Source organism: Gopherus flavomarginatus, chromosome 3 (genome assembly GCF_025201925.1).
Source record: "Gopherus flavomarginatus isolate rGopFla2 chromosome 3, rGopFla2.mat.asm, whole genome shotgun sequence".
Lineage (NCBI taxonomy): Eukaryota > Metazoa > Chordata > Testudines > Testudinidae > Gopherus > Gopherus flavomarginatus.
Window position 1 is genome coordinate 260,363,518 of NC_066619.1, and position 21,757 is coordinate 260,385,274.

Sequence of the window (21,757 nt, forward strand, 5' to 3'; positions counted from 1 at the left end):
GTACTTGCTCCATTGGGTGGGGATACGGAGGAGCAGTGGGGCTGGGGTGGCGAAGGAGCAAAGCAGGGCGAGGACAGCGAGAGGGGGAGCACATAAAGGGCTGATGAGTGGGTAGCATAGGCGAGGTAATCGGCAGCCGCCTTGTGCCTGCCCGCACTCAACTGCCGCTGCAGTGCGCAACCAGTGCCGGTCAGTGTGGGCTGCAATGGCGGACCAGCAGGGGGAACGGACGGCTCTCCGTGCTGCATCTTTGCCTCAACACCAGCCTTGCACACCCACTCCCAATGTCAGCTACTGGACACCTCTCCCCCTGTCCCCTCCACACCACTGGCGGGTGGGAGGCTGGTGAGCAGGGATCTCGCCAGCACTGATGGGGGGGGAGGGGACAGAAAGTATGGGACAATTTGCCCATTTTTAAGAAAAAAATCAGGACGTCTGCAAGAGGACTTAAATAAAGGACTGTCCCTTTAAAAATAGGATGTCTGGTCACCCTATCTACGTTCAGCACTTAATACAATGGGGCCCTATGCACATCCATAACACAAATAACAAATGCAGACTAACTGCTAGTGCCAGAAATAAAAACATGCTATTAGTAGAGAGATTAATGAAGTTAACATACAGTTAACCATTCATTCGTTCTACTGAATGGTTACATCAGATGAATTACAAGCAATCATCTGATGAGGTGTTAGTGGTTTTTAATTAACAGGTTTCTAAGACTGTAAAAAAATGTAGCAACAGGCAGGGAAGTTTATTCAGCAGGAGACAGTCTACATCAGGGGTGGCCAACCTGTGGCTCCGGAGCCATATGCAGCTCTTCAGAAGTTAATATGCGGCTGCTTGTATAGGCACCGACCCTGGGGCTGGAGCTACAGGTGCCAACTTTCCAATGTGCTGGGGGATGCTCACTGCTCAACCTCAGGCTCTGCCACAGGCCCTGCCCCCACTTCACCCCTTCTCGCCCTCTCCTCTGAGCCTGCAGTGCCCTCACTTCACACCCTCTCACCCAGAGCCTCCTGCACGCCACAAAACAGCTGATCGGGAGGTGCGGGGAGGGAGGGAGAGGTGTGGATTGGCGGGGCTGCCGGTGGGCAGGAGGTGCTGGGAGTGGGGCGGGGGGGATCTGATGGGGGGTTGCTGACGTAGTACTGTGGCTCTTTGGCAGTGTACATTGGTAAATTCTGGCTCCTTCTCAGGCTCAGGCTGGCCACCTCTGGTCTATATAAACCAAGAAAAACAGGTAGCATAAGCACAAATAGTAACAAAGAGAAACTTCCCCAATCTAGAGCTCAACCCAGCCCTCACAGCCTGGATAAGCATACATACTCTCTCTTTCTCTTCTGTGTCTCCAGCAGCCCTATTTATACCCCTTCCTCTGAACACCCGTGCAAGTGCTGGAGTATTAGTGACCTGGTAGCGTCTCAGCATACTGGTACAGTGCTGTAATTATTGTATCATTTGTATTTTTGCAGTGCCTAGGAGTCCCAGTCAAGGATGAGGACCCCATTGTGCTAGGTGTTGTACAAACACAGAACAAAAAGGAGGCCTCTACTCCACCGAGTTTACAATACAAGTATAACATAAGAGACAGAGGGACACAGACAGACTGATGGAGAAGTACAAGGAATCAATGAAATATCATTGGTCAGCATGACAGGCAGTAGTCGCAGCACAACAGTGGCCTAACTGTTGTCAAGTTTTTTTTGGAGGCATCACAGCTAAGATTTCAAAACAGGCACTAAATCAAAATGAAATTACTTTTAATGCTGTAATGAGCATTGATCTTATTTCTCTTGTCACTGTAAATAGCTATTACAGGTTTAATACAATGTTTCATTAAACAAACTCAGAACAGCATATTTAAACTAACATATCGTCACTTTAAGAAAGGCTCTCCAGAGAGGACAGTATTAAATTTTAAGCAGGAGTTTTCACACTGGTATCTGTCTAATGATGCCCTCTAGCAAAAAGGTTTAACTTTTAAAAACCTATTCTGTTTGTTCTGCTTCAGTGCTCTGCCAATTCCCACTTTGACAGTCACAAACACACACACATTTCCCTATGACTATATAGCATAGAACTAAAAAAACCCAAAAGGATTCTGAAACTGCCAATTTTGTAAAAAAAATTGACAAAAGGAAGCAAAAGCTTTTTCTGAAGATTTTGTTATTTAAACTGTGTGCACATGCACAACGAGAGAGAGGGAGAGAGACTGACCGTAAACACTGTGTGCACAATAACTCAAGCTTATCACATGAACGGGCAATTTATCACATAGCTCTCACTACCATAAATGTGACAAATTTTGCAAGTTGGCCATGAAAATTATTTACTAGTATTCAGTCAGAGTTACTCCCCTGCCCTTTACTGTTTGACCAAGATAATGAAATATTAGTTAGTTACCTGTCAAAAATATTAATTCATCTTATCAAGAGAGGCTGTGATATCAATTGGGGCCTATTGGTGCTACCGTAACACTAATAATAAATAATAATATCTTTCTAGCTATAATATTCTTATCTTCTGTTTAAACAGTACTGTAACTTTCTATCTGTATTTCTTTCACATAAAGATTTCATATAAATGCACACACACACCCTGCCAAAACTATAGAAATAATGGGTCAAATGTTGAGCTAGTATAAATCAACCTAGTTTGATTGCAGTCAATGAAGCTACACCAGCTGATGATCTGGCCCATGAAGAGTTTATCCTTCTCAGCACTTTGTTACTTACAGGATTATGTGCCTCTAAAATTTGGGTACACTCTGATTCTGATAGTATTTTTGATGTGCTCAATTCTTCCAGAAGCAAAGCTTGTACACTTATGATAGCGGTGTAAATCTCCAATGTTTTGGACTTCTTATCAGTCTTTTGGAACTGTAAAGCTGCAATCGACTCTCCAAGTTTATTCTCCCGAGAATGCAACTGATTCTCCTTTTCAAGCAGCAACTCATTACGGACCTGGAAAATAATGAAACACCAAATGTAATAAGATTAACAAAAACCTGATAAGGAATTTTAGGGTATTTAAAATATATATAATTATTTGCTGTCACACGATTGACATAATACGCAAGGAAATTATCCGGGGTGGGGTGAAGAGGAGGAGAGAGAAAAAGAACAGTCATTGCTTGTACATACTTAACACATAAAACCATTAATTTTATTTAAAATATTTGTTTTCTTTAAAACAAAATTCAGATTTCTTAGCTACAGTGGTCATATACATAAGTTTGCCTTAGATAATATTGTCTCAGAATTTCATGTAAGCCCCACAATTCACTATACTTGGCGAAAAACCTGCATATGCTGAAATATCATTATCTAAAGTAAGTGACAAATTTTAAAATGCATTACTATCATTGCAGAACCTTGACACTTTTACTGTTTCTATTACTGTGCAGGGCAGCCCCCTGTGCTCTCCCTGTCTTTTTGTCCCATCCATGGCTGTCTCTTGTCTTAAATTTAAACCATAGGCTTTCTTGGGAAGGGACTGTGTTTTAGTTTAGCACAACCCTGGCCTCCCAATGCTAATGTAGTACAAATAATAAAAACTAGTATCTATTGCAGAATGGGAGCCTCATAGGAGACATTTCAAAAACTTTAATATGTTTTGGATGAATTTATTGCCACCAGTGATTATGGTACCTGACTGTAGCCACATCTGGAACTTTGAACATATTTATGTTCTTTCCCATGCCTGCATCAGCTGATGTCTGCTTCTTTGCAACACCATGTGGGATGGGATCGTTCAGTTACCATTACTTGGATTCAGTGCTCAGATGGTTACTTCTCTCCTATTTCTGCCTTACTTGAGACTGAAAAATCTCTGTGTATGTCACAGTACAGATAATGGGAAAAAAAGATTCAATGACTAGTAGGTAAAGGTATGTCAGAGGAGGTTTTTTTTCATCTTGCACTGATGTGTTTAGAAAATACCCAAAGATTAGTAATAGTTCTGGGTATTGTGTGTGAGACAGTGATCTTGTGGTTAAAGCACAGGGAATCAAGAGATCTGAATTGTTGACTGATTTTTGCCACACAATCTTCCTTTATGATTTTGAGCAATTCACAAGGGCCCAAATTTTCAAAATTGTCCACTAACTTTTGGTGCTTAGGTTTTCAGATGCACAACATTAGATATGCAGGTCTTGATTTTCATAGCTGCCAAAAAAATCAATTGAAGTTAGTGGGAGCTGTGACTGTTCAACATCTCCAAAATCAGGAGCTTGGTATCTTAAATCAGGAACCCAAAACTTGAGGCATTTCAAATTAGCAGACATTTGAATATTTGGGCCTTAATCTCTCTATGTATGTTCACCTATCTGTAAAACAGGAATAATGCATTCCTAATCCATTGAGTTTATTATTATTATAATCCAAGGATTTAATTAATACTTTCCTAATCCAATGAGTTTTTTTATCATCATCACCACCACCATCACTATCATCATCCAAGGACATAGATTATTGCTTTTGAAGTGCTCTGAGATTCTCAGATGTAAGGTATCATACAAGTTTCGGGTTATAAAATACTGAAGTTATTATATATCAAAGGAGTTGTGTTTAAAGCTAATTAATTCCAAGGTGTTTCAAATTAACATAAATCCTTCCTTCTCTCCAATAAGACATTTTGTAGGATTGTCTCCTTGTGGTGAGCCCACCACTCCTGTTAATGGTAATGAGAATTATTTGTTAACATGTGAAGGAGACTATGGGCCTGATGCTCAACTGGAGTACACTGGAATAGCCTGACGCCTAGACTGAAGTCAATAATTACAATTTACACCACCTGAGGATCTGGCTCTATATCCCTAGTTATCTCTGCAGTATGAACAGAGACAATGCATAGTTATTCTCAAACATCATAACCATATCACCTTTCTACTTATGCTAATCAGAATTATATGAAATAACATATTAACCCCATTCATTACCTTTTAAGCATAATTTAGCAGACTGTCACAAGGTTTTTCAGAGCCCTAAAATGACACTCAGGTAATGTGATGCACATGAATTTTTCTCTGGCATTATTACTGACAAGACTGCTGTCGAGAGCGGATCGCATATCATTCAAATTTTGTTATCCAATATAGAAAGCTAAATTCAAAATGTGATTTCTAACCAAATCTTATTCAAGAGGATTCACGTGACATTATCTAAAATTTCCATTGAATTATATGGGATGTCCTTGAACACCAGAGGAAGAAAGTTATCTGCAGAAAATTCTTCTGACTATCATCAACTAAGCCTAGCAGTACAAAGCATAGGCGCGGACTCTGTGGATGCTCCGGGGCTGGAGCACCCATGGGGAAAAAATGGTGAGTGCGGAGCACACACTGGCAACCCCTTTATGAGCTCACCCTCACACAGCACTTCCTGCCTGTCGGCGGGCCCCACAGATCAGCACCTCTCCCTCCCTCCCCATGCCTCCAGCCCAACACAATCAGCTGTTTCATGGCATGCAAGAGGCTCTGGGTGGGAGGGGGAAGGAGCGAGGATGCGGTGCGCTCAGGGCAGGGGGCAGAATTGGGCAGGAGAGGCAGAGATGGGTGGGAAGAGGTGGGGTGGGGCCTTGGGGAAGGGGTGGAGTGGGGGCAGGACCTCGGGCACAGCCAGGGGTGGAGTACCCCCCGGCACTTTGGAAAGTCAGCACCTGTGGTACAAAGCTCTACTAAAGAGGCAAGGTGCATGCAACAGGTACTTTCTAGATATTACTAGAATAAATATGCCTTAACAGACAGAAAACGTATCTTAACCCTACTGGTGTCAAGTATCAGAGGGGTAGCCGTGTTAGTTTACTTTGAAGTAAACTGATTGGCTGTGGTGATACAGTATTGTCAATTTCCATGGTTTTATTGTGAGTCTTGTGATTGCTGATGTTTTTCATTAAAGACCCAGCTTCTGGAATCCATTGATTACATAGGAATCGCAGTATTCATTAAAATAATACAATTTTAAATCCTTATGGTTGTGGAGAAAAGCTTGAAAAATTTGCCAGAAGGAAAACAAAAAGAATGCAACATCTATTATTTCAAAAAATTGCATGATTTTGGGGCCCAGCTCATGGTTTTTGAATGCATGGAGTTGGTACTGTTCTGTCTTTACTTATGCCCTGTATTCAGTTTACCACATTTTTCTGTGACAGGAATAAGGAAGAGTTGTTTCATGATCATCTTTTCCCAACTGTGCAGTCAATACTTTCTCTGTACCTGTATGCATCTCAAGAAGATCAGACAGTTTTGCAAAGGGGCAGCTGGAGTGCGTCAGAAGTTTGAATGCTGCAGACAGCTCAACATGTGAGGGAAATTGCCAACCTGCACAAATGCTTCTTTACAATACTGAAACACTTAACAAAACAAACCATAAGCACAGTAAGTCTCAGTACTGGCAGAGGAAGAAGCAGAGGGAAATGTCCCTTAGAGACCCTAAATACTCCTCTTGTGAAGGAGAGTCAAAAATGATGTTAAATGGCTCCACTGGTCACTTAGGGTATGTTTACACTGCAATAAAAGATCATGACTGACCCAAGTGAGTTGATTTGGGTTTACTGGGCTATAACATTGAAGTTTAGATATTTGGACTCATGCCAGAGCTGGGCTCTGAGACCCGGCAGGGGGTGGGTCCTACAGATACACTGCAGTTTTTAGCCCCGAAGCCCAAGCCCTGCAAGCCTGAGTCAGCTGACCCAGACTCAGACTCTGTGCCACAGTTTTTTATCACAGTGTAGACATCCCTAAAGAATCCGGGATGGGGATCTGGGCCTTTCCCCTCTAGAAGCGGACTGGACCAGGGCATTGGGGGAAGTTTTTAGACTTACTTCAGAGAGGCCTTGACCAGTGAGGATAATGAAGTTTACTGAGTCCTACGGGCTGAAAAGAATGGACCTGCCCTTGCAGAGTGCGTCCACTGGTGTGGGAGGCCCAACAAAGTAAATCCATATTCTCAGCACTTTCCTCCTGGCAGAGTAAAGGTCTGCAGGCTGGGAACAATAGTAGCAGAGCCCTCCTGCTGCGGGTCCTGAGGTCTCCTTACACATGGTGCATGCACTACCTGGGCTTGTTTTCTGCCGATCTGTTTAAATGTCTCTGCCATAGGGGGGCAGGGAAGTAGCTCAGCAGCTGCTCTCATTCATTCATCTCATACATGAAGGAGGATTGGGGGCAGGAAGGGCGAGTGAGTGGGAAGAATACTGCCCACTGCCTACCCCCAATATTATCCTGCAAAGCCAGGATGCTAAAGGATAAAGCAGGATTGCTGAACTATTGTTGTTTTTGAATAGCCAGTGGTAGAAAATGGGAGTGAAGGTGGAAGGGGTGTGGGCAAACCTCTGGACAAATCTGAGCTGCCTCTATTATCTGGAGAACAGCCCAAGTGTCTGAGTCTGGGCCCAGACATACCCGTTTCTCATTTTTATGTCTCAGTTTGTATAAGGGAGAACTCAAACTACAGAAAAGTCTGTATATGCTTTGCAGAAAGGTAAGAAACCTGTTAAAATGGAATTGAGGCCCTTTGTTCTCTGCACAATGCTTTCCATTGAAATGCTAATAACGTCACCATTTCTTTCATTTCCTCACAATTCAGCAGTTCATGAGCATTCAGAGATGTATACTGCATTCCAGCAGCCCTGATAGGAAATCAAATAAAGATAAAAACGTCCACAGAACATCATGCAAATCAGGATTTAGATTTAGATTATACAAGACAGCCAATTCCACCATGAATCAGAATTTTTTTTATCATGTCGAAGTGAACTTCCTTTCAAAATTCAGAATGTTGTTTCAAGATACTCTTACTTATGAACTAGCTGTGCAAAAAAGGCCAGGTGGCAGGACTGTGCCTTACTTCAATACCGAGGCAAAAAACTGAACCTTTTTTAGCATATGTCTACGCTGCAATCAGAAGTGTGGTTACAACACACGTAGAGAGCTCTGATGTAATTAGCTCTAATAACAAGAGCAGATAAGCTGCAGCACCTTGGGTTGGGTTTGTACTTGAGCAGTTAGCCTGTGCCGTCACAGCGTCACTGCTATCCGTACCCACGCTAGCTAGATCAAAGCTAAGTCAGGTGTGTCTACATATGCTGCAGTGATGGAGTTAAAGGCCAGAAGGGACCACTAGATTGGAGCTCTGCCTGCACAGACTCTTCTCTCCACACAGCAATAAGATCCAGTGCCTCCTGTGTACTCCCTGCTGGAGTGCATTTGTGGCCTTGAGTCTCCATGTGCTGTAGCTGTGCTGACGAGCTCTCCACGCTGATCAAACAGGAAACGAAAATTCAAAAGTTCTCTGGGCTTTACCATGGGAGCAGCTGTTTCCTGTGTACCTAACTGACGTGCAGTGGAGTTGAAAGTGCTCTCCAGAGTGGTCACAGTGGAGCACTGTGGGACACCTTCTGGAAGCCAATTCATTCGAATTACACAATGCAGTGCCTAAACTATCCCCATGTTGATCCATGGATGTTGAATCAAGCACAATGCCTCTCGTGGAGGTGGAATACAGAAGTCAATTTTACAGGCCACTTAGGTGGGCGGAAGGGACTCGATAGTGTAGACACATACATTATTGAATCCACTTAACACAGCTTATGGGTGTGGAACTCTTTGCTAGAGGATGTTGTGAAGCTCAAAACTAACAGGGGTTCAAAAAAGAACTAGATAAATTCGTGGAGGATAGGTCAATCAATGGCTATTAGCCAGGATGGGCAGGGATGCTGTTCTTACCCTCTGTTTGCCAGAAGCTGGGAATGGGAAACAGGGGATGGATCACTTGGTGATTACCTGTTCTGTTCATTCTCTCTGGGGCACCTGGCATTAGCCACTGTTGGAAGACAGGATCTTGGGCTAGATGGACCTGTGGTGTGACCCAGTATGGCAATTCTGATGTTCTTATGTCGACCTAACTTTGTAGTGTAGACCAGGTCCTAGTCTGATCTCCTGTATAGCACCACCCAGCACCTGCACACTCACTCAACTGAAATGAAACCAGAGTATTACAACTCACAGGAAACTAGAATATTATGTGCCACAGGCAGAGTATAGGAAAGACTAAGATGAACCAGAGGCCGAGGCCCCTGCAATGGCAAGGAAAGAATTATATGACGTATACCCAAATAATCCTGGCAAGTGACCCGCATCCCTATGCTCAAGAGGAAGGCAAAAAAAAAACCTATACCCTACATATGGTGATCAATTAGACTCTGAGCTTGTGAGCAAGAACCAGCCAGCCAAGTGTCTGAGAAAGAGAATGTTCAGTGTCACCTCAGAGGCCTTGACCTACTCCACAATGTCCCATCTCCAGCTGTGCCCTTCTCCTGATACTTCAGAGGAAGAAGATAAAAGAAATCCTCTCAGAATACATGGAGGTGGAGAGGGGAGGGAGAATCCCTTCCTGACTCCTGCTGGGGGCTGGCTGAATCTCTGAAGCATGAGCTTCTGGTTTATAATCTTGTTCCTGAAGTGAGCCCCAGGGCTGTCAAGCCCTGCCCCCTACCATCACAAATAACCCTATCATACAATTACACTTAGAAACTTGTACAGCTCTCTCTTAAAACTTTTTATGTTATTTGCCCCTACAAATCCTATTGGGAGACTGTTCCAGAACCTCATCCTTCTGGTGAATAGAAACCTTCTAATATCCAGCCAGAATTTGTTCTGGCCCCATTTATATGTTTGTTCTTGTGCCAGCATTGTCTTTTAGCTTAAATAGCTCTTCACTCTCTCTGGTATTTACCCCCTTAATGTATGTATAGAAAGCAATCGTAACTCACCTCAGGTCTTCTTTTTTGCTAGACTTAAACAAGCCAAGCTCTTCCAGTATCCTCTTATAAGATAGGCCTTCCATTCCCCTGATCATCCTAGTAGCTTTTTTCTGAACCTGTTCCAGTTTAAATTAATCTTTCTTGAATATGTTTACCAGAACTGTACATGGTATTCCACGTGAGGTCTTACCAGTGTCTTGTACAATGACATTAAATACTTCTCTATTGCTGCTGGAAATGCCTCATACATCCTAGGATTGCATTTGCCTTTTTCACAGCTGCATTACATTGGTGGCTCATAGTCATCCTGTGATTGATTCACACACTCAAGTCTCTCTCCTCCATCGCTTCCAACTGATGAGCCCCCCTTGCAGCAGAAATTCTTCATATTAGATCCTAAGTGCATGACTTTGCACTTTGTACAATTGATCTTCATCCCATTTCTGCAACTCCAGTTTTCAGGGCCACCCAGAACTTCCTGTGTAATGTCTTGTCCTCATCTGTATTGATGAGGCCTCCCACCTTAGTGTCATCAGCAAATTTCATAAACACACTCCTAATTTGTGTGTCAAGGTCATTAAAAAAAATATCGAATAAGACTGGTCCCAAGACTGATCTTTGAGGAGCTCCTAGTAAATTCCCTCCTGTCTGAATCAGAGTATCAGCTCTGATTACATTGTAGACCTACCTTTAACCTGAGCATATTGACTTGCAATGAGCTAAGACTTCTTTGGAAAGGGTGCTCGACAAAGTATTAATGATTTGGGGTGCTTCAATTTTGGGATGCCCAGCTTGAAACAAGAGGCCAAAGGTAAAATCTTGGCCCCACTAAAGTCAGTGAGAAAACTCTCAAGTGCAGTTACAGACCAAGAACTGAGACACAGAGAGACATTAAGGGCCAGATTTTTAAAGGTACTTAGGTGCTTAAAGAAGCAAATAGGCACAGTTATACCTTTAAAAGCCTTGCCCTAAGTGACTTGCTCAAGTCATACAGGAAGCCTGTGGCACAGCAAGGAACTGAACTGTGGTCTCTCAAGTCCTAAGCCAGCATGCTAACTGCTTCTGTTATGCCGTCCATTAAACATATTAGGCCAGTTCCTCAGCTGGTGTGAACAGTTGTAGGTCCACTGACGTAATGGAGCTATGATAATTTATGTAAATTGAGAATCTGGCCCATTGTTTTCTTCCAGCTTTTATGTACAAGTGCAGGATACTAACTACCAGAATTCATTTTATTTTTGCAATATCTTCAAAATGAGAAAAACATGCTTGAAGCATGATTTGTTTCATAAGGTACAATGGCAGTAACATTTGAGGGGTCTCTGTGGGGCAAGGAATGTCTTCAAAGAGGTTTATAGTGCACCTGTAAAAAGCTACGCAAAATTATTATGACAGAAGTATAAACACAGTAGGACTAAATGTTTCCCTCTCTTCACAGGAAGCTCACTTTTAGATGTAGGATTTAATGAATTATACATGCATGAAGTCTGGAAGTGAATGAATGAATAATGCATGGATGAATGAGTAAATGACTGATCACCATCAATACAGGTTTCAAACTCATTAAAATAATGAACAGCAAGAAAATACAGCTTGATAGCTCACGTTCACTTTAAAGCTGAGGCAACGATGTGAGCTTTGATAGTTGTGGAATCTGAAGGGAAAAAAAGTGACAGTCACTGGCAGAAGTATACACACTTTTGTTGCAACTCAGTATGAGAATCAGATGATTCAACATTGTAAGGTTTTGTGGATCTCCATCCAATTTGGTATATTATATGAATTAGAAACAAAATAGCCAGAGGAAGTAGAAATTTGGATTCCACTTGCATGTTATTAAGCACCATCCACAATAAGAAACATGTTATTGTCTAATGGGGATGCACTCAAGTGTGTTCAGCCACTTTTTATTTACGTACTTCAGTGGAAGATGGGTCAAACTCTGAATCCTCAATTAAATAACCCCTGGCCAAAAGCGGAGGACTACTGTAGCACTAGACAGAGTAAACCAGCATATAAAATGCTGGTTCTTACTATAACAATCTAAAGACTTTAAGGTCAGAATGGACCAACATGATCATCTAGTCCAGTGGTTCCCAAACTTAAACAACTTGTGAATCCCTTTCACTAAAATGTCAAGTCTCATGAACCCCCTCCTAAAAATGAATATTTCCAGGGATTTTCTCCTTTACCCGGGTACAAATTATAAAAGCAGTGCTTTTGGAAATATAAAATTTGTTTTTATGACATGCTTATTACACACTATTTATTATTAATTATTTATCATTGCAGTATTTTTATTACATTATGAAAATGGCAACACGCTTCCAAGATCTCACTTTCGCAGCTTGTATCACTTTGAATAAGCCTGTTATAAGACAAGGCTCCTAGGTTTCATCAAGGAGTATCAGATGTAAAACAGCATGAAGGTATTTAAGAAGCCAACTCAAGGAGTTCCTCCTACACAAGCAATCAGGTCTTGAGCAATCCAGGCAAACAAGGCACATTACAACAAAGCTTAAACTTGTTCTTCATAATAATTTTTAAAACAATACTAGCGACCTATTTAATTTTAAAAACAGCAAAAAATATCCACCTCCCTTTCCATTTCTTATAAGAAGTTTTGAAGTTTAAATCTCCTCAATGTAAAAGATATGCTTGCTTTGATCTGCTTAACTCTTGAAAGTCCTGGGGCTCCAGGCTGCTGGCCCCATGCTGCCCGGGATCTCTAGGGACTGCTCTGTTCTCCATTAGGGAATTTTTTCCCCAAGAATCCCCTGTAACATTTCACAAACCCAAGTTTTGGAACCACTGCTGTCCTCTTGCACATCGCAGGCCGCAGAATCTCACCAACTCACTCCTGTAATAGATCCCTAACCTCTGGATGAGCTACTGAAGTCCTCACATTATGGTTTAAAGACTTCAAGTCACATAGAATCCACAATTTACACTAGTTTAAACCTGCAAGTGACCTGTATCCCATGCTGCAGAGGAAGGCGAAACTGCCCCCAGGGTCTTTGCCAATGTGACCTGGGGGAAAATTCCTTACCAACCCCATATATGGTGTTCAGTTAGACCCTGAGCATGTGGGCAAGACTCACCAGCCAGATACCTGGGAAAAAATTCTCTGTAATAACTCAGAGCCCACCCCATCTAGTGTCCCATCACTGGCTGTTGGAGAGAGTTGCTGTTAGCAGTCGCAGATCAGCTAATACCATTGTCGGCAGTTTCATCATACCATCCCCTCCATAAATTTATCAAGCTCAGTCTTTAACCAAGTTAGGTTTTTTTGCCCCCACTGCTCCACTTGGCAGGCTATTCCAGAACTTCACTCCTCTGATGAAAAAAGAACAAGGGCAAAAGCTTTCGTGGGCTAAAACCCACTTCATCAGATGCATGGAGTGGAAAATACAGTAGGTGTATTATATATATATATATATATATATATATATATATATATATATATATATATATATATATATACACACATACACAGAGAACATGAAAAGATGGGCGTTGCCATACCAACTCTAACAAGACAAATCAATTAAGGTGGACTATTATCAGCAGGAGGAAAAAAATAGGACAGCCTATTTCAAACAGTTGACAAGAAGGTGTAACAGTAGGGGGGAAATTAGCATGGGAAAATTTACACTCAATTACAGACCTAAAAGTGGCAATTCTTCAATGAAAAAAACCTTCAAAAACAGATTCCAACAAGAAACTGCAGAACTGGAATTAATCTGCAAACCGGACACCATTAAATTAGGCTTGAATAAAGACTGGGAGCGGATAGGTAATTACACAAACTAAAAACTATTTCCCCATGCTAATTTTCCCACTACTGTTACTCACACCTTCTTGTCAATTGTTTGAAATGGGCCATCCTGATTATCACTACAAAAGTTTTTTTTCTCCTGCTGATAATAGCCCATCTTAATTGATTTATTTCATTACCCGTTGGTATGGCAACTCCCATCTTCTATGTTCTCTTGTGTGTGTGTGTGTGTGTGTGTGTGTGTGTGTGTGTATCTATCTATCTAACTATCTATCTATCTTCCTACTGTATTTTCCACTCCATGCATCTGATGAAGTGGGTTTTTAGCCCACGAAAGCTTATGCTCAAATAAATGTGTTAGTCTCTAAGGTGCCACAAATACTCCTTGTTCTTTTTGCTGATACAGACTAACACCGCTACCACTCTGAAACATTTCTGACGGTTAGAAATCTTTGCCTAACTTGAAGCCTAAACTTGTTGATGGCCAGTTTATATCCATTTGGTCTTCCGTTCACATTGGCACTTTACTTAAATAATGCCTCTCCCTCCCTGGTATTTATCCCTCTGATGTATTTATAGAAAGCAATCATATCTCTCCTCAGCCTTTCTTTGGTTAGGCTAATTGAGCCAAGCTCTTTGAGTCTCCTCTCATAAGGTAAGTTTTCCATTCCTCGGATCATTGCTGCAAATGCATCAAGTTATGCATCTTCGACATACTCTCCTGCTGCTGATTCCATCTGCAATTTCCTAATTAACCGACTTTCTTTAAATGTAACTGAACAACATAAATCCATGAAAATAAGCCCTTCACTTGAAACCATTCATTAACTTTCAATTTCCATATTCGTTATGGACTCTAGTTGCTACCAGTGTCATTTCTCTCTCACTTAATTTTTACCAATAAAGGAATTGATCCTAAGATGCACTGACCTTCATTTTTAATGACATCTATAATTAATATTAATTACTACTTGCAATCCAATAGTACCAAGAGGCCCTAGTTAGGGACAGAGGCTCATCTTGCTAAAAGTTGTAAATATTTTGTGCTTGATTTCTGTAAGTCCTATAGTCTTCTTGCTTATCTGCAGAACAGCACCAGACTCGTATTGGATCTCTTTTATAACGCCTCTTGCCTGTCTTTTGTCTTGTACAACTGTCACTTCCTCATGCCATGTACATGGGACAGCTTGAAAGCTGAGCAACTAAGACACAACTAGAGAAGGAAGGACATATCCTGATTGAGTCCAATCTGGAAACCTATATAACAGATTTGCAGGTACCTCTCAGAATCAGGGCTCAAAACTCTTTCCATATCCTCCCAACACATTACCTCCTATCTATAATCCTTGCTCTCACAGCCCTCTTGGAAGACTGTAAGAAAGACTATATCCCCTTGCTTCTTTCTTCTTCAGGCATCACTTCTACTCACCGAGTTCAGGAGCCTTCTGCAGCACTGAGCAGCTCAGAGCCAACTCTTACACACAGCAATCAAATTGTCAAAAAAAACACTCAGCAGGATAGTAGGAAGTGGCAGTAGTCAATGGAAAAGTAGTAAGATTTAACATTGTTCCATTTTTACATTTCTCCCTCGCCCTCCCGAATGGATCATAAAATTTTGGATAGCAATGGTGAGTGAGAAGAGGAAAACCCTTTATATTACAGAAAACAAATGTAAAAAAATACGAATGGGTAGGAATTTGAATGACAATGAATTGCAATGGGGAAGAATAAAAAACTTTATTTATACTCACAAGGTAAGGCTTTTAGTTACATCTGGTATACTAGTGATTATATGTGATCATTTTCCTTAATAATAATCTACTCTCCTCATTGGGATAAAGTAGGTGGCCTTTGGTAGCTAACATGCAGCTCAATTCAAAAGAAGACAGGCAAGGACATTATAAAAGAACTCCAGAGTGAGCCTGGTGCTGTATCTAAATTGAAATAAACTCTCCATTAATTAAATGATAAAAAGGGCTATAGCAGTTACACAAATCAAGGACATTTACTGCCTCAAAATATTAGTGTCACATTAAAGCAGAACTGTCCATAAATACCGCATCCAGTATTTCCTATTCCCTTTGGCCTCCTGGTAAAGGATATACAGATTGCAGGAAATGTAATAAAACAAACTACACTGTCTATCTCAAATATATGAAAACTAATCTTAACAAGGCAATCATTTAACAGATTATTATTTGTATTATTTATCTATGGTATTCATATGATACCCGTTACTATAGTATCTCAGCACCCATCTCATAATGTCTAATGCTTTTATCCTGACAACACCTGTGTGAGGTAAGGAAGGGCTATTACCTGCATTTTACAGCGGCACGGAGAGATTAAGTAACTTGCACACTATCACATGGGAAGGCTATGGCAGAGCAGGGTGCTGAATCTGGGTCACCCAAGTCCCAGGCTAGCGCTCTAATTGCAGGACCATTCTTTCCTCCTGTAAGTATCATTATACTTATGGTGGTACTCTACTTTCTCTTATAGTAGAGGCAGGTGCCTATCTTAATCGTCACTGTACAAAACCAAAGTAAAAGTTGATCCCTGCCCCTCTGGCTTTATACTCTAAAACCGTGAGCATGGCTTTCAGTGGAGCTGGAGCTATCAGAGCTTGATCCTGCTCCATTAAGTCAGTGACAAAACTATTGAGTTGAATGGACAGACACTGGGCTCTAAGGGAAATTTTTACCCCACTTCTGATAGGTCTATTGTGCAAGGTAGCAGCAGCAGCAGCAGCTGTGGAAGTTATGCAGTGGGTGTGCACCTCCTGTGTGGTGTTAAACCTGCTTCACAAGGGCTCCTTGTGTGTATACACATTGAAGAGAGTGGAACATGGGTGATTCAGAGACATGTGGAGCCTGGGGATCTGCTACAGTACTGATACTCTATTCTCTATCTGTGCTGAGGTCATGGAGGGTTAGTTTTTCCTGGCACAGGGAGAATTCCTCCTCTTCATGCATCCAGTCCAACCCAGCTGTTCAGGCTGTGTTTCAGTAGGAGGATCTGAGTTTTAATGAGGGAGGATTTTGGTGATCTATGTGAAATGAGGTAATGGCCTACACTCAGTTCCTTGTGGACAGATGTTCCTATCATCATCACAGGCATCCTTGTTTCAGTAGCGAGGTCAAGGATCAAATCAACCTGGAACCTGAATCATTCTCTCAGCCTTGAAGTGAGCTTTCTAGAGCAGAGTACTTCCGGCACACTGGAGGGGCTGAGAGGGACATGTATTGTTATACCCTGATCTGACACAGACGTACTGGAGGGAGCTCTCTGGATCTTGCAGGGAGTCCCTTGCCAAAATTCTGCAACCCTGATTTCCTTGTCTCTGCATCAGTTCATCCCTATGTTGATACTCTCGAATCGTCCCTGTTAGAATAGACTTATCTATGCTGCTCCTAAAAATACTTCCAAAGAGTAAATTATTTTTCCTTTAAAATAGAGCAAATGTCACATATTTTGACAACATTTTCCTAGAGGAAGAAACTTTCCAGGTTGCCCTATAAGCATTGTTACTGAGAGAGGAAAGCAAACTGATAGATTCCCCAGTTCCTCCAGGCTCGTCTTGGTCAGTACATGCACCTCTGGGACACTGGGTTTGCCACAGGAAAAGATGACAAATTTTTCTAGAAGCTCATTGTTTGTGGCGGCTTCATCACTGTGTTCTTATGATAAACAGGAAACACCAGTATTCAGACAAGGGAACTTGCCACCTTTCACAGGAACAAAATGAACGCTAACATTTACAACAAAAATCACAAAGTGATAATCTATTTTAAATGCAACATAATCTTGACAGTCCAGGAGATGAGCACAAAGAGAGATGAAATATTTTACATACTTATGCATATCACAGATGTATAGACTTTAAGGTCAGAAGGGGACCATCATAATCATCCAGTCTGAGCTCCATGCCTCTCTATGTCTTGGTCTTACACATATTTATAGGAAATTATTGTTATTTTGTAATTGTTGTGCATCAATGTACAGAGCTCTATACAGAACATTTACATTTACCTTGCTCAAATTTTCATCTGTAATCGGTTCGTCATAGATGCGAATTTTATCCTCCAAAGATTTTTTCAGAACTTCTATCTTATTTCTATTCTTGGATCGTTGTTTTTTGATCTTGGGCTGTGGCTATAAAAATAGTCATCACATCATTAAATTTTTTTAAACTTATATGACATTACTATGTATTAGTATTATTACTGTTTGTGGGCATTTCCCCAGTTAATAATACAAAACTGCAATCTGACTTTCATGACAAAATGTTCCCTGGAAATATATGTTCTAGTTATACCTTTCAGAGGACCCATTCGGTAATTTCAGATTAAGCCACAAAATATGCCTAACTTTTTTGAACGCAGGTTTACATATTCATCCCTTCCAAGAAAAGAGGATGCAATTGCCAAGTTGCATTATTGCAATTTTGCCCTGCTAGCATAGGAGTGACAAATTTGGTTTTACACAAGCATTTAGTGAATGCTATATGCCAGGGGTTGGCAACCTTTCACAATTGGTGTGCTGAGTCTTCATTTATTCACTCTAATTTAAGGTTTCGCAGGCCAATAATACATTTTAACATTTTTAGACGGTCTCTTTCTATAAGTCTATAATATATAACTAAACAATTGTTGTATGTAAAGTAAATAAGGTTTTTAAAAAGTTTAAGAAGCTTCATTTAAAATTAAATTAAAATTCAGAGCCCCTCAGACCAGTGGCCAGGACCCAGGCAGTGTGAGTGCCACTGAAAATCAGCTCGTGTGCTGCCTTCGGCACCCGCGCCATAAGTTGCCTACCCCTGCTATATGCAATGACTTAATGAAATTTTCCTCATCCTTTTTCAACACCATAAGAAAAGAACAAGATATCATATTCATTTAAAAATTAAATTGTTTTCAAAATGCACTGTATGAATCACAGATGAGCCATAATAATATTAAGGAGCACCCTACTATGTAATCTGATTATTCTTGACCTTTGTATTTTTTACAAGAATATAAACTAAGCGTAATGTACTCTCAGAGAAAAGATAACATCTGTTCAACTATAAGGCTCTGCAAAGTCATTTCCCTTTTCAAATACAGAGCATTTTGGAAATCATTAAGGTTTTGAACTAGGCTAATTCCTTAGTGCAATTAGCCTAAGTTAGTTTACACATTAAGAAAAACAGTCAATCAAATTGTGGTCAGAGGGGAGACATATCACCCTTTGTTACAGTGCTATGACCTACAATTCATAGAAGAGACATGTTTCTTTTTCTGTGGAGAAAGTTAAGGTAATGAATTAATCTGTAGTTTATAACATTCAAGGCAATTAAGCATCCTCTACACAAAGTTAAATAGCCAAATAGAAAATGTGTTACCCAATTACCTAATGCTTTCCTGGCTGGGACAGACCTCTTTACACCAACTGACCTCTTGTGAGATGAGTATTCCCTAGCTTTTGTTACAGACATTGGGAAAAAAAATGAAAGAGTACATCCCTGGGAAAGTCATGATACTCCTCTTGGAAAGGCAAGTCTGAAAGCAAGCCATTACCCACTCTAGAACATAAAAGCGAACTCTCAAGATTTTAATTTTCTAAGTGGATTATAGTGGACTTGGATTTTTCCTCAAAGAATCTCTAACTGACTCAGCAGTAGAGTCAGCCTGAGTCCCAGATGCTGAAGAAGACTGACTCAGCATTGTGGATATGTCTCCAGAGGAGTCTCAGCTTGGGATATGGAGGTCCAATAGGCTGGGAGAAGACATAACACATTTGTGGGTTCAGAAAGGGCCTCTTTAGAGATGGATCGCATCCTGGCTTTCTGCTTATTCCCATTATAGGAGATAGGACCCTGGAACAATTAGTCTATAAAGGAAGGGAAGGCTGGAGGAAATGTATTTTCTCATTTCTGCCTAAAAAGCATCTTTAAATGTCAAGATGCTAATGGCATGACCGGAGCACTGAACTACCACAAATCACATTGTAGGAGGCAGGGAATCTGTTATGCAAGTGGAAAGTATATTGGATCTCTGAACAACTCTGAGCTGCATCAAGTATTTATAGGAAAGGAGGCTGTTACGCTCTGATGCACCCCAGAATAGCAACCCCAAACCACAAATAAAACAGGGAAAGACATGCAGGTAGGCTGTCAATCAAAACATTTAATAACCATGAACTAGTTAGGTTAGCAACTCCGAACAAAACACGATAACAGTCTGAAGAGCAGATACGCAGCACCAGACCCTGAGCAGATGCACCCACCCACTATTCAGAACACAAACAGAGCCTTGAACAGGAACAAGTTCAAGGAGTAGAAACTAGGACAAACAGGAGAAGAAATAGAGGGAAGGAAGCAAGAAGGCAACACACATCAGTCATCACAATTTCCTTCCTTCTCTCCAAAAGTTCAGTGGTACCTGGCAAGAGGCACCAGGTGATCCCAGGGTCATAGGTTATACCCCTGATTCAGCTCAAGAAGTGGATGCTATGGCTGTGTGCAATTTCCCCAACTGATCATATGACATCAACGTATGCAGAAATAGTGTCCTCTTCCCTATCTGTTCCCCTTTCAGTAGGCAGCATATCTTGTTATTTAACAATGCGTTCTCCCAGTAGCAAACATGCTCACCATGCTCTGTGTGGTAAACACATTCACGTCCAAGAAGGCTAACGGCATTTTGGGCTGTATAAGTAGCGGCACTGCCAGCAGATCAAGGGATGTGATCATTCCACTCTATTCGACATTGGTGAGGCCTCATCTGGAGTACTGTGTCCAGTTTTTGACCCCACACTACAAGAAGGATGTGGAAAAATTAGAAAGAGTCCAGCGGAGGGCAACAAAAATGATTAGGGGGCTGGAGCACATGACTTATGAGAAGAGGCTGAAGGAACTGGGATTGTTTAGTCTGCAGAAGAGAAGAGTGAGGGGGGATTTGATAGCTGCTTTCAACTACCTGAAAGGGGGTTCCATAGAGGATGGATGTAGACTGTTCTCAGTGGTACTAGATGACAGAACAAGAAGCAATGGTCTCAAGTTGCAGTGGGGGAGGTCTAGGTTGGATATTAGGAAACACTATTTCATTAGGAGGGTGGTGAAGCACTGGAATGGGTTACCTAGGAAGGTGGTGGAACCTCCTTCCTTAGAGGTTTTTAAGGTCAGGCTTGACAAAGCCCTGGCTGAGATGATTTAGTTGGGAATTGTTCCTGCTTTGAGCAGGGGGTTGGACTAGATGATCTCCTGAGGTCCCTTCTAACCCCGATATCCTTTGATGACTATGTTCTTTGCCCTCCAGCCCACAAGATAACACCATGAGTATTGAAAATGTTTTCAAACCTTCACCTAACATACACTGCTTGTCCGGGATAGAATGCCTAGATGAGCTCCATGTACTTGGATGAATATGTTTGTTGAGACTCCCATGTTCTCTAGTCACATCAGTCAGCTTCAAGGACGATGAATGAGTGGAATGAACCTTTTCTGTCAGCATAGACAACTTGGTCTTCAAAGGCTTGTTGAAGAGCTGATACAAAGGGTTTCTCCGATACTTTCATGAAGTGTGCACCGAATATCATATAAAGCGTAACTTAATGCAACAGGGAAGAGTATAGCTCCACATTCCTCCAGTATGTGAGCGACACACTTCTTCAGCGTCCCATGTAGTCTCTTCACTATCCCATTTCTTGGGAATGGTACACACAAATGTACTGTTACCAATACTCATCAGAAAGCCTTCACAGTCTCTTGATACAAAAGGCATCCCATTATCTGAACAAAGCTCTCTGGTAGGCCAAACACAGTGATAAAATAGTGAGGCAAGAAATGAGCTCCTTTAAGGTGCCTTGTGAAATTATCAGGGCTGTCGACTAATCACAGAGAGTCCTGTGGCACCTTTAAGACTAACAGACGTATTGGAGCCTAAATTTTCGTGGGTGAATACCCACTTCATCAGACACACACCAGACTAACACGGCTACCCCTCTGATTAATCACAGTTAACTCACATGATTAACTCAAAAAAATTAATCACGATTAAAAGGTGAAATGTCTTCCCACTAGGTAAACCCTGAGGTGTATAATTGCAAAAAAAACATCGCCAAGACTTGTAGTTCAATCTGGGAAAATGTCACTTATGTTGAGGTGAGAGTACAAGACGTAAATGTAACTGACAGTCCCTCCTGGAACAGAACTGCACCCAGCCCCCATTTGTA

The 21,757-nt window shown here is 41.4% G+C and overlaps 1 protein-coding gene across 5 annotated transcripts in view; it reads right to left on the reverse strand.

The window, feature by feature from the left end:
• Positions 1-21,757, reverse strand: part of EVC2 (EvC ciliary complex subunit 2) — a 168,672-nt gene that overhangs the window by 34,393 nt on the left and 112,522 nt on the right. For 4 of the 5 annotated variants that reach the window (XM_050947364.1, XM_050947363.1, XM_050947366.1 and 1 more), the window contains exons 16-17: positions 17,576-17,698; positions 2,739-2,966 (exon numbers count right to left, since the gene is read on the reverse strand). In XM_050947364.1, the coding sequence (XP_050803321.1) occupies positions 2,739-2,966; positions 17,576-17,698 (351 nt within the window). The remainder of the gene's footprint in view (positions 1-2,738; positions 2,967-17,575; positions 17,699-21,757) is intronic. The other variant, XM_050947365.1, reaches the window with a different exon arrangement.